This window comes from Gobius niger, assembly GCF_951799975.1.
Source record: "Gobius niger genome assembly, chromosome: 18".
Lineage (NCBI taxonomy): Eukaryota > Metazoa > Chordata > Actinopteri > Gobiiformes > Gobiidae > Gobius > Gobius niger.
In genome coordinates, this window is record NC_136869.1 from 15753128 (window position 1) to 15767345 (window position 14218).

The window sequence follows — 14218 nt, forward strand, 5'->3', positions numbered from 1 at the left end:
CTTATCAAAATACTCTTTGATTTACGCATGGTTGAGATATTCAGCATGTTCAGGCAGTTTAGTGATCTCCTCTCCTGTGCCCTCCATGTGTTTGAAGTCCATTCACCCTCATTTCAATCTCTCCAATTGCTTTCCCAAAGTATGCCTTAAATCTATCTCACAAATAGATTTATTCAGTCCATTCTGTGCATCATCACTTGACAGCAGTGGAATGTTGTACATACAAATACAAGTACATTACTGGTAATTGTTTTCCATATTTATATTTTAAGTTGTAAAACATGAAATGCCAATGCCAATGTAATTTAAAAAGCAGAAATAATCTGCAATATAGGACCATTTTAACACTGTGTGAAACTGTTTAAGTGCTAAGCACCACTTCAATGTCTTTTCGTTTTTGAAAATCTCCTTGTGATTCTTTTTTTCCCTGGTAAAGATTGTGAATGCATGTACTGTACATTTGCAATTGATATTTTAAACATTTAGGCTTGAGAGAGGGAATCCGAAAAGCTAAATTAATACAAAAGTTTAAACGACAGGATTATGAGATTTGGTACATGATAAATCCAGATTTAGACTGATTATTTTGTTGTTTTAAGAGCACACTGTTTATCTAATTAAATATAGCCTTTGGAAATTGCTAATTTTGACCATTAACATTGCTATTTCTATTAAACTTACAGTGTATTGTGCAGCCCATATTTCACATTCTAAGACTTGCAAACATCCTCCCTCTTCACTCACACACAGATGACGTTCTCATCTCAAGCTGCATCCAAATAACTGTGTCCACTGCTAACGTCATGCTGGCTAACACCTTTCATTTTTTATGACTCTACAGGCCTGCGAGTCTTGCTTGTGTAAATTCATATTAAAGTTGTCATCATGATTGGGAGTCAGGGGGGGAAACAATCCCACAAGTTGTGTCATTCCTGGCATAGGTCAGGTTGTTGTAGCATGTGTAATACAGGCTGGATTTCAGCGCCGTTTCCTTAAGCTTTTGCTGGAAAGTAGCCTTAACTTCCCTTGTTGTGAACGGGAATAGCTGGTAGAATAGAAAAGTTCCCAGAGAAATGACACTGCGGAAAGCTAAGAATAAGGTGTAGAAAGTGTTTTGTGTGCAGCGGTAAGTCAAACAGGAAGTGGCCTGTCAGAGTTAGACTTGCTCTGGCGCGTTCTCCCAGCTGTACACCCTCACATGAGCAGCCACACTCGCACAGCTGGACCTGCGTCTCTGGTGGCTGTAAGGACTTCTGACTCTCCTGCCTTTTAGTCTACATTATGTTTAATGTTATTGCTCGTTTTCGTGTCTTCTTCACATCATCTAATTAGTAAAAGACTTGGGCTCACTTGTTTGTCATGCCATACACATTTTTGTATTGTTAAAATAGAAAGAAGAGTAAATAAATTAATTATTACTAAAATAGCAAACCATGTATCACTTCTCAGAGGTTGTGCCATTATGACCGTTCAATTGCAGGTAAAGCACATAATGCATCCCGCTGGGCAGTAAAATGGTTAAAGTTGCTCTTACCACATATCATTTTCCCAACTCCTGTGAAATATTATTGGTATCTGATGCTTTGCCTCCCTTTTGAAGTAAAGAGTAGGATGCTACTTTACTGACAGCACTGTTTCCCATCAAATACCATGATGAAGTCATAGCAGCTCTGTTGATATTGGTAGATCCTTCGTTTGAGTGTTTGTGTTTCGGAGAAAAAAGAAAGAAGCTGTGTGTGAGTGTTTCCCAGCAAACACTTTGATAGTGCTGGGAACAGCCAAACCACATGAAACTGTCATTTACGTTTACTGAAGGAATGCCACTTTCAGAGCCAACGCATCTGTGTACTCCCTAAAACGGACGCGCCCTGGCACCCGGTGTAGCAAACAACACAGGAATGTATTTAGGGTTATACGAGACTGAAATATAATATAATCAAGTTAAAACAGACGCTGATGAGATGTACACTCCACTAATGGGTTATTTGTATTTTGTGCAGCTCAGAAAGGCCTGCTCCACCTCAGCCCCGATGTGTACCAGGAGATGGAGGCCAGCAGGAAGCAGGGAGGTGGCACTGTCTCCAGTAACAACACTGGCTCAGTCAACTATATGACGTCCAAAGACATGGGCCCGCTGCCTCCTGGACACACACAATACTATGGAAACACACCCTCGTCTCAAAGCCCGACTGCAACCATGGCCCGGGAGCTGCTGATGAACGGCCAGTCTGCCACAGCGGAGGGCGCCCTCTCCCTCAAAGGGAAGGGCTCACTGCCCTGTGGAGTGTCTGTGCAGCCTGCACAGCAGCTGGACTACCTGGCCCACATCCAGGGCTTCCAGGTGAGAGACAGAGATGTGTATCGGAGATATACCCTTGAGGAAGTTCATACAGCTGGAAACATGCACATGTTCTTTAGATAGATGGGGTGATAACTATGTGGTTATGGATATTTACAGACCTCCTGCTGCATCTGTACTCCAGTCCACTGGCACGAAATTTACTCAAACAATTTTGCTGTTTCCTTGCATATGCTTTTTGTAGCAGCATGTGGCATGTGCCTAATGTGCGTGATATAAATAACAACTGCTACCATTATCTTGGAAGCAAGGTCAAAAACTGATTTCCTCAGGGATGTCGATTTGTACTTTACATTTCATGGCACTGAATCAAAATAAATATATATATTTTTACATTTGTCGGGGGGAGATGATGGATAGCTGATGTTTGCTTGACCATGCAACGCTCCTCTCGTTCTATTCTCTATTTTATGTGAAATATGAATGTGGTGTTGGTCAATCCAGAGTGGTTACTTTCAACCACACAGTGAGTAAGGAATGACCACATGAGAAGAGCGTGGCTGCAGAAACACCTTTTCTATTTTCTGGTTTTGATTCTGGGCAGTTCTTATTCTTATTGGCAGATGAGGGGATTTCTGGAGCTCGCAGGTGCTGCTCAGGCACATGCTGAAGACGGTTAGTATGCGGTTTGTGTTACTGTGTCCAGGCAGAACTCAGATCAGTGATGGACGTTCTGTGGCGCATACCTGATTCCAACAGCTGTTCATTTCAGCTGCATATGCAGCGTGTTATCAGTTGAGTGAAAGCATTTTATCTTAACCTGCTGAGAGTTCTTTTGAAAGGCCTTTGTTATTATGCTGAGAGTTCCTGAGAGTGTAACTTGATAGAGTTGTGCGCCAAACCCAGTCTCATGGCAGCAGGCACTGGTTAGCTCTCAGTCTGCTCTTATACGCTTGGACATGTTCCTTTTTAAAGCTATACTCTATTATCAATTTTACAAAAGATCTTTCATGATTGAGTGACAAATAAACTCAGCAGGCAGCTTTAAGATCTATATTGTGATATTTTGACAGTGCTAAGATTTCATTTCATGTCGATTTATTTCAGGCATTGGCACAGAGGACAAGGTAGACTAAGAAGCCACATAGTTTGTGTCATAAGAACAAAAAAGGTACTAGAGGTGGTATTTTTTAAAAATAATTATTACAATTATGAGTGAAAAACGTTTTTGTGATTAGCTTCAATTATACTAGTCTTTGAATTGTTTGTAAGATTTTTAAAGTAACTTAATGATGATAGTTGGTCTGGTGCGGATCTTTATGCTATCCTTATGCTATCCAAGTGAATAAATATTAAAGTAGTGGGCAACAAAGCAACTACACAAACTCAGCGGACATTCACCAAGTGTCCGATTCTTCCATAAAGCCCGGCTCGTACCTGGTGTGACTGGATAAGCAGCAGTTGTTGTACTCAGGCCAGTTTGGAGAGAGGATGCTGGCGCTTGCTTCTGCGTTTGTGAGTGAATGTATTTTCTATTTGTTTGCCCATAACTGTGAGCATTGAAGGGCATTTGTTCTTGATGTAGGGCAGAAACAAAACGCTAGAGGTAATAGACATGGACTGATGTGCAGTTTCAGGTTTGCTTTTTTGCCGTCGCTGTCATTGCTTCCTGTTTGCATTCTCAGGACGGTCCTGCTGCTCGCTCCAGCTGGCCAGTCCCTCTGCCATCGCATTACCTAATAGAGCCATCAAAGACATCCACAGTCTGAGATCTCGGCAAAGTGACAGCGCATTTTATCACTGAAAACTAATGAAAATGCGATGATTTCATGCTTTTTCAATGAAAGCATTAAATTATCTTCCATTGATGTACAATTGCATTCATGAAATAGAAGAATGGGATTATTATTATGAGCTTTTAACAAAAACATACCTGGAGTGTGTAATTCACTCACTGTTCGTTCATCTCCCATTGTAGACTGACTTTGACACAGATATACATCACACGGATACAGTTTCTGAGCTTTAAAATCCAGACACCATCATTCTCATACACATAAAGTTAATTATTCCGAAAATAATGCTTCTCTCTTTTACTACGTCACATTTCGAGGTAACATTTCTTCATAACTGGCAGAAAAAATTACTGTAACACCTTTTTCTGCATGAGCCGCACCTTGGGCTGTGCTCTTGTGTTTGCAACGGAAAATATGAGAAAATGTTTTTTTGTTCAGATTTACGCTTGGTCGTAGAGTTTTATTTGTGAGGAAAGTTGTTTTATTGGTGAGTTATAACTTTATGGATTATTATTATTAGACTGCTTTAGTATGATATGACTGTGTGATGAAGTCAGCGCTTTTTGTCTTCTGGTTTCCCACACTTTCTGCTTGTTAGGTCTGACCTTTGTATTAAGTTTGTTTTTCATTTATCACATGTAAAAGGTTCTGACTACATAAGATCAGGATTTGGGATTATATTTTGTGCCCAACATCTCCTAGGAATCTCTTCATGTGTTTAACCTGCTCTCCTCCAAAATCATACAACTTAACGCTTTTTAACTCCCCAGTGCCGTGCGTGAGAAAAGATGTTGGATATCTCCACATCAACTGAGTCCACCTGCCAAACCGTCAGCCCGTTCAGATAGCCATCAGATGATTTGTCTTATCTAAGCAACGCAGACTTGACGCAGGGGATGGATTTAGAGAGAAATAAAGCAGTGAGGTTTCTGTGTTCTGATCTAGACTCCGAGCTTGTGCCTTGGAAATCCTCTGTAAATGAAAACACTATCCTTGGCATGTGTCGGCTGTTGATATCCAGGCGGACAGTTCCCAGGATTTCTCACACGTTTGCACTGTTTATTCTTCTCTCTGCGCTTCCTTCTTTGGCAGTATCAGAGAAGCGTCTTCAAAGGCTGCCGACTACACCTTGTGCAATATTTGGTACTCCGGTTTCAAGCCCTAATTCACTGCCATCCGTCTCCTCACTTTAACCGTCTTACAGATAGTATAGCTTTCATAGCTAATCAAAAAACCCAACCCAATGCTCTACTACGCCCTGTGTTTATTCTAGAATTTGTGTTAAAAATAAATTTATGGGTGGCTAATCCCCCCTCTCTTGATTTTTGCGGGACATATGATGGTTTGCAGCTGCGCTTTGTGGCATGAAGCGCCACAATCTATGAAAACAAATTGTGTTGGTACTATAAATCTGCCTGAGTGCTGTGCTGGCTTGGCGCGGGGTTTGTCTGCTCGCACGGTGGCCCGGCGCTGGTGTGTGTTCTAGCTTACTCGCCGTCTGCGAGTGTTTGGAAAACCCAACTGATGTTTTTCACCACAATCAAGCCCATTTGTAGACCTTTAAATCAAAAGCCCTAAATGTGCGTGCACAGCATCTATTTTCTGTTGATCTTAATGGATTATATTGATTATATGTGGCTGTTGCTGAGCAGATGATAGTTTGGAGAAAGATATCATGCAAGGGTCCATGGAGGGAAAGAGAGGCAGAGGAAGACCTACGGCAAGAGACAGGACGAGATGGAGATGCCTAGTCGATTTGGTCACCAGGGGTCAGAGTCGACCTGATGGATGAAGAAGAAGAAGTCGCTGCGAAGGGGTTAGGCTTTTGGTGTGAATCCTCGTCTTTGAGCTTTGAATCACTTTTTAGCATTGTCCCGTCGTCAAAAACATATTTGGAGTAGCATCCTATCCATGAGTAATGCTGTTTTCTTAAGTCGTTTCTTCTTCTGCTGCTGAGGCGGGCTGATCTGACTCCACCCCACACTTCATCAACATCACTCCCTCGGCTAGAAACTAGAAAAAGACAGTGTTGAAAAGTCCTCCCAATTCTGCTTTTTACACCGTTACAAAACCTCTCTCAAAAATCAAAAACATCCTCCTAATCTCCAAAAAGTCTCCAATGCCCCTCCTGTTCTCCACAACTCAACAATTGCTACTCCCTCCTTTTTGTCTGGATTTGTGTTGCTTCATAGAGCCAGGAAGTGCACAACACAATTTAAAAGTTTAAAGTTTAAAAGTTCACCGAACCCCTTCTGATCTTAATTTTTCATTTCATCTGCATTCATCACTGCACCATAGACGTCTTAACATGCCGTTAGCAAAAAATTGTGGCTTGTATCTTCATATTAAGTGTGATATTACCTGCTGTCAGGACAGCCACACATATGAGATCCCAAAAAGAGAAGCCACAAGCGCCAAAGAAATGCACTATTTTTAGAAATCTTGTTACTTATTGCTTGAGTGACTTTGAGGAGTCCGGGAAGTGATTTGTTCTCATTGCACGGCCCTTGTCTCATTCCTACAAAGCTTAGTCCAGACTCCTAAAGCTTTGGTCTTGTTTGTCCTGGTCTGATGGTCGCCTGCACAAGTGAAGGGCATATTAACAGTCTGGTTAAACAGCTCTTGACCCTTAGCCCCCTGTGACTTGGCTCATTTTGTTGCTCTAATTGCTCCTCTCAAGAAGAGATTCAAGCATTTCTCTGCTTTATTTTCCAGCGTTACTTTCGTGCCGTTTGGCTGTACAGATTTAGACGGCACTTGGTTTTGTTAAGTCAACCTCTGAGTGGTTGTTTCAAAGGCCTTACCAAATTAGGTATGCGTTGTTGATTTAAGACTTTGCAGGAAAAACTGCTAAATATAGTGCATTTCATCAGTATTCAGTTCATATCGATGTCCCTCTGTTTGGTTCAAATGCATCTATTATCATCAACATCACTTGAATGTCTATATGTGTCTAAATCAATGCTGTTCATTTTGAGACTTCTCTATGAGTGAGCTTGCTTTTTAGTTTGTGCATGTTCGTGTTTGTTCCAGTGAAGCATTTGCTGAGAGCCGTCCAGCCATTGAGAAGCCAGATGTCAGAGGTCGTTCCACATTAGTGCCGCCGATCAATCGCAGGCCTTGCATAACTTTCCTCTGTCTTTGTCTCTAAAGGAAGTGGATTAGTGGCCATTTTCTGAGTTGGAACCTGGGACGATTCGTTAGGCCCGTTTAGGATGCATGCAAACAAACATGCTGTCAAAGTGACGTGCTGAACGAAAGGAGAGTTCTGTTACTGTAAAAGTCACAGAAATTATTATAATCATTGCATAATGAATTCCACATAGGTCATTTATTGCAGGAAGCGGAGAGAGATTTGGCTTAAAGGTACGTCAAATCTCTTTGACAATACCAAATTATAAAGGAATAAGTCACAATACACAATGTACAATGTACAATGTAGTACAATGTGCCAGTAGCAGTGTAGGACGCTAGAATACAGACAGTATAGCAATTCACTTATCAGCGTATTGTAATTGTGCCCTTTGAAGATGTCTGCAGCTGTCCTGAGCCTAAGTGGGACAGGCCAAGCCATGGACGCACAGTCGTATACACATGCAAATGCACACGCGTGCTCAGAGTGAGAACCAGTGAGAAGTAGGGCAGACGGTGTTGCCAGAGCTTTCGGCTCAAAGGAGCAAACTGTCCCTGAAGAGCATCATGTCATAACGGCCCTGATTGGAAAGCATTCAGGAATGCCGGCCGGGTTCACCTTTTTGTGATGAAGGGGCACTGTGAAGTCCCCCCTGCCTTGTGTTCTGCAATCACACATACACACCTCTGTTATCTGTTGCAAAATTGTCTAGAAATGCTCTTTGGTGGCAATTGCATGTGGAACATTTACATGTGATTTACCATTGACAACCACTGACCTATTTTGGCATTTAGAATTCTTTCTTTATATGTTGAATATTAATGTTGTGTCATTTCTGTGCTCTTCAGGTGCAGTACAGTGATGCACAGAGTGGCAAAGATTTTGTGACCTACCTGACCCTCTCCCCTGTGCAAATGACTTTTCACGGCACCGGGAACACCCTCCAAGCCAGCCATGACCAGGTACGAGAAAGTCTTGTATCAAACAACCAAAATAAACAAAGTCTTGTTTTCAAATTAGTTTCCCACTAAAATTTCATAATATGTTTGTTTGGTAAATTATACAAAGTATGATGAAAGCCAGATTTTTTTAAGCCAGATTTATTTATTTATTTTTTTAATGAAATTTGCCCATATTGAATTTGAGGGGGTATTATTAATAAAAATAATAAACCGATCTTAGGGGACATGTTTGTACAGATGTTGCTGTGTCCTGTCCCAGTATATCTCCCTGATCCTTTGATAACAAGCCCAGTGCAGTAGAGCTCTTACTTGATCCTCTCATTATTGGAGAAGACATGGCTCTGTGGGTTTAATAGAAATCGTTAGGGACCAGAACCACCTGTGGCAATAATTGCATGTGCAGTTCTCTGTTCTCTCCACAATCACCTGCCACATCTCTGTAATTTTCAATCCATCTTTACAACTCACAGCCCGCTCGCTCCCAGTCCATCTCCATCACTTCCACTCTGTATTCAGAAGAAGGCTCTTTGTCTTTTGTTGCCCAAGCAGAAAACCAGTTGCTTACATTCTATCATCTAAACATAGGACGGGTCTTTGTTCAGCAATCTTCAAAGCTTTAATAAAGGGCCAGTGCTGCTCTGAATGGGACAGCTGACAGGGGGCTAGCGCCGCTACTGCAGACTGAGAGCCAAGCCAATAGGCCAGGCAGGTCTGCGTCCTCCAGACCTGTTGTTGCCAGGAGCAGTCGGGCATGACCGACTGTTAGAGCAGTCTTTTCTTTTACTCTACTCCGTACAGTGAGGAGGGAGCACCTAACAATAAGAGGTCATCCTCGCCCGCCCCCAAACCTCAACACAGCATCAAAAGTAGGTCTGAAGGCGGCACACATTTGACGTTTTAATGAATCAGTGTGTTTTTGTATTTTTTGTTGAATATGCGTATTATGCGTAATATTTGTTTTCCGAATGTGTGAGAGGGTTACAGCTAAGCCCCGATGTCCCCTTTTTGCCCTTCGCTCTAAGCCTTCTGTCAGTGCATATGTGACGTGAGCTTCTCAGCCTCCAAGTCAAAGATGTTTGTAAACAGGCACCATTAACATTTTTTCTGATGTCATTCCATATGGCGCAGCCTGCTGTCTGAAACCCAGCGTTGCTAAAGTTTGCATTTGGTATTTTTCTCCCTTTTAGATCACAGAATGAATACTTTGATGCTTGTAACTAATTAGACATTAGTGTCTAAAGTGCATGCTTTTGGGACAGGCCATTTCTGTGTTTGTTCTGCAGAGCTGAAGTAACAGTGGGACTGTGGCGGCAGTGGGACACCAGGGGGGCACAGACACAGAGCGTTGTGAGAGGTGTCGCTGCGTGTACATGAGTGCTCAGCAATTGGAGATGACAGGGTGACTGTTGTCTGTCTCCAGGCCAAGCGTATCAGGGCATGTGAGCCTGCTTTTGTGCCTCAGCTGAGCTGCTCTGCACTCACAGTCCGTCAGCTGTACTTTAGGTTTCTTTAACGTGGGCAGATCTCAACACATTTAAAAATGATAAAGAATGTGATAATTAAACGCTCTTGTGAGCTGTTCTTAGAAACTGGATTTTCTTCTTTTGTAGGAAATGTAAAAATAAGTCTGCACATGAAGGTGAATGTCCACTTAGGCTGCAAGGCTACAATTAGCAAACTGCAAAGCATGTGATTATCTGAAAATAACAATCCAGATTCCAAATGTTCTTGTTATGTCTAAAGATAATGATAATGTACCGTGTACTTAAGCCATCTGCAGACATGTTCTAAAATGGGTGATCCTTGTATTTGTTGATTACTCAATATTTTAGTCTTCTCACTAATATTAATGCTCTAAAAATATGTTTCAAATGTTCACTGTGATATGAATCTTGGTTTAAATTCATTGTTATTACAACCTCAGTTTGGCCATAGTGTGAACACCAGTTATTCAAAACAAATGTTCTGGATTATTGCCAATTTACTACCAACATGTGTGAATTATTTGTAAGAGTCACCTTTGTTTACTCTGCCAGACATTCCCGCTTTCATTACTTGACCTCTAAACAAAATCATTAGTGATTCCTGGAGGAGTGACACCTGGTCGCAGAGAGGGACGGTAGCCGGAGCGAGACGCCTTGATTCATGTTGTGCTGAGTGCTGGGACGGTCTGCAGTGGTCCCCCACGGAGTTCAGGACGAACAGCGGGAGCGGGGGACAGTAGAGGCGGAGGCTCACGGGCCCGTGTTTGAAGTTTGCCTTTCCAACTGTAGTGCAGACGTTACCCCATCCCGAGCTCCTCTTAGGGGGTCCCGCCGAAGTGTTACCCAAGCAGGCAGGCAGCTGTCCAACAAGCTCTCCTCCCCAGTGACTTTTCCTGTCTGTCTCTTTATGTGGATATGTTTTGTAACCAAACAGAGCACCTGAAAGCATCTGAATGAGGAGCGAAGGGGGAAGTTGTGCCCAACATTACCCCAACATGTATCTTTGTTGGGATAATGAATGTCAATAGCCATAAAGAACCTTTCCTGTGTTGTATTTATATGTTGTGAACGGGGCTCAGCTGTATGGATGAAAGGGGACATTGGCCTGCAGGAGCGATCATCTGTTCTAGCTTTGAGCTACAGGAACATGCTTAAAGTCAAACCGCATAATTGACAGTTGCCTGATTAATATAATGATTGCAATTGTAATTGAATTTCGATTAATTGGACCTTTCAACGATATATCTTGAAGGTGTTGATTTACAGTTCTCTGACCTTAATTATGTTTTGCCCGAATAAGGTTGCTTGGTACGAATCAAAACCACATTGGCATGACCCATCAGTGGAACTTTAAACACTGACCATATATTTATTTGACTATTATTTAATTGCGTACATTGCACTTTCGCAAGACACCATTTCAGAGCGTAACTCTTTGAGGCTGTCCAGTATAATAAGGGAGGTGAAATGTATGTTGCAAAGCTAACGCCACTTAAATACAACAAGCAATCAGTTATACACTATGTTTAAGCCAAAGCTGCCTATGCATGTGCTGCAGCTCAGCCCAGTCCATTCCCAGCCTAAAAAGGACAGACTGAAGTGTCCACAGGGCGATCCATCACTGGTCCTGTCATCTCACATGGCCTCCTCAGGAAACACCTTTCAGTCCAGAGATTAGAGTGTGATGCGAAAAGGAGCAGCGCCGTGAGAGAATGATGGAGGAGCGGCAGAGGCCATGAGAAGTGAGGAGGAATTGATTGAGTGGAAACCTGGGAGATTGATGAAGAGAGAACGGGCGGTTGAAGGGACTGTCTTCTCCAGGGGGTGTGCCGACCAGTGGGGAGAGAATAAACATGAACTTGCCCATTAGGGAAACTGTTGATAGGTTCAAGTGGCCTCTCGGAGCATTAGCATGTCGCTTAAGGGCTGATATGGTATGGAACTAAACACTCTTCAGACACTTGACCCTCAATACAAAATAGATAACCCAATGAGGAGGTCTCAACCTGAAACGGAGATCATAAAAAAATGTAAACGTAATGTGAATAAAATATGAGTGGAACTAGAGCCAAATTACATCATATATTTTTTCTTTTCAGTCTAGTCAGTATTTTCTACCCAGGCCATGTTTCTAAGGTGTGGACTGTAAAGCTTCCAATTATAATGTCCTCACAGAGTTGAATGCAGGTTTTATAACTTGGACGTGTTTTGTTTGGCATACGCTTGTCTTTATTTAATCCTCATAATTGCTGTGTTTACAAGAAAAAAAGCTGTGATGGTAGCCTTAAATTAGCTTGCGTTCCAACAAATAACGCACCCCCTCCCTCCTGCTTTCATACCTGTTAGACTTGTGATGGTTTTAAAGCCGCTCAGGGCGTGAGATTCATTATCGCCTTGGTGCTAAAGAGGGCTCCATGTTTTGGCAGTGGCCTTGCACCGTTGGAGTTGTTAGGCAAAGCGTGCGAGTTCCCACACACACAGATTTGGTGTCTGTAAGGCAGTCACACCTCCGATCACTCGTCGCTCCCATGGGAAGCACAACTGAGACAGCGGCTAATTTGCTACCTGCGGCTCTTTGTACCATCTTGGGCTCATTATCTTAATGTCATTTGATAGGGAGTGATAGTTTGCCTGGCTGAAAAGGTCTCCTAGATAAGAGCCAGCTATGTAATCTTTTGCTTTGCTTTGCCATCTCCTTTTGACAACGTGCGAAATTTGAAGCCTCCGGAGAAAACAACCTCGCTAACACCTGCGAAGCTTCTCTTTGCAAAGGTTAACTTCTTGGTTTCATAATTGTATTTATGCAAACACAGTGGCTGGGCTTTTATAACTTACAGCCCTAATACACAGTCTGTGGTGACTCATTTCTTACATGTGCCTTTCTTCACTCAAACGTTATGTTGAGATGTAATTACATCCTTTTGTAGCCCTTCGGAAGTCTTAAATTGTGCTCACACAGTTCAAGAACCACTGTGTGAAATAGCTTGGTCTCACAATCACAAACAAATATAAACACTAAACCACAAAATGCATCATATTCCCCTTTGCGTATCCTAGAATTGTAAGGTTATCCACCTCGCTCATAAAAGACCTATAAACTGATACAGCACATGCCTGTTGGACTGGAATCTTTTCAAATTAATCATCGCTCTTTTGTAAATCACAAAGTGACAGTAATTGGGGGTTCAGATGTTTACTTCGTTGGCATAAGAACGGGCCCAAAAACAGCACACAATAATCTGTTTACTGTAGTTTGTATCGCCGTCAGAGCATTCGCTTTCAGGTCAGCAAACATACAAGATAAGGCTTCTCACACCTGCAACATGTAATGCTTGGAGATAGTTTTCGCTGTGTTTACTTTACAATGGCCGCAGAGGTGTGTCGAGTCATGCTCCTATGAATGAATTCTGGAGATGGGCAGGAGATTGACTTGACCACAACTTTCAACTCACCAACACAACATCCTCTTATCTGACAGTAACCACCTCAGGGCTAACATCCCAAAATGCAAAATACTGACATTTCCACAGTAAAAAATAAAACTTATGGTAATGCCCATTTAGTCATGATTTGCCTTATATTTTGTCCTGCTTCAGTCTCGTTTTGATGTCGAATCAAATGACAGTCTTTGTTTAGATTTAATGGAACATACTGTGTTGGATTAGTTTGCAATTATTATTATGGCAGTAATCCGTTATCACAGTTTCTGAATGTCATTATTTCCTCACTGGTGTGCAGCCCTTCCTTGCACACCAAGGCGGTTTTGTTGCCCAGTTTTATTTTCAGAACCCATTTTAGTTCAGCCTTATATGCCCCTCATTTTTTACAGGTCAGGGTTTTGTGTTTTTAATGGTGTGCCCAGTAGAAGACTGTATGGAACGTATAGAAAATGCTTTTGCTGTGAGCTGTAACGAAAGAAAACCACACAATGCAATTACCTCAACATTCACTCAGCCTTGTGTCGAATGTACCAAGATGGATGAATTATGCTGTGATTGCGCTTCAAATCCTAAAAGGGCTCTGTAAAGCGCTCTCATCTCGGACCATGTGAAAACAACTTGGTTTAAATGCGGTGATTTATTGTGGATACTTCAAAATGAGCGCTAAGTAAACATTTATAATGGAGGGCCCCAACTCCTACGGGACATCTCCTTTTCTCCCTAATTCCCTTCACCTTCATTCTCAAACACAAACTCAATTCTCGCTGCATATTTTTCTTCTTCCTGTAATTCACTGGGTCTGGCACGTTTGCCTCCCTTGTGCCCAGCGAGTAAACGGGGAACCGTGTGAGCCGTTAGCTGGACTTTGAAATGAGACAAGGCTGGGACATCAGAGGACTGTGCCACTTCTCAGTGAAGCCAGTCTGATTTATACCGAGTGCAGAGGGGAGGGGGGTTTGTTTCCAGAGGCACTCAAGGCCACAGGGTCCTCCATTAGTAGCCTGACCTCTGTACATGGGACCTAGTGTCACACTGGAGCGCTGGGAGGAGGAGAATTGGGGATAGATGGATGGTGCGCATAAGGAGCTTGGTTTTCACTCTGCT

The 14218-nt window shown here is 42.4% G+C and overlaps 1 protein-coding gene across 2 annotated transcripts in view; it reads left to right on the forward strand.

The window, feature by feature from the left end:
• stau2 (staufen double-stranded RNA binding protein 2) overlaps positions 1-14218 on the forward strand; it is a 104053-nt gene that overhangs the window by 29543 nt on the left and 60292 nt on the right. For both annotated transcript variants that reach the window (XR_013793839.1, XM_079575812.1), the window contains exons 12-13: positions 2001-2341; positions 8077-8190. Coding sequence is in view for 1 of the 2 variants with exons in the window: in XM_079575812.1 (XP_079431938.1) it covers positions 2001-2341; positions 8077-8190 (455 nt within the window). In the remaining variant the exon portion in view is untranslated. The remainder of the gene's footprint in view (positions 1-2000; positions 2342-8076; positions 8191-14218) is intronic.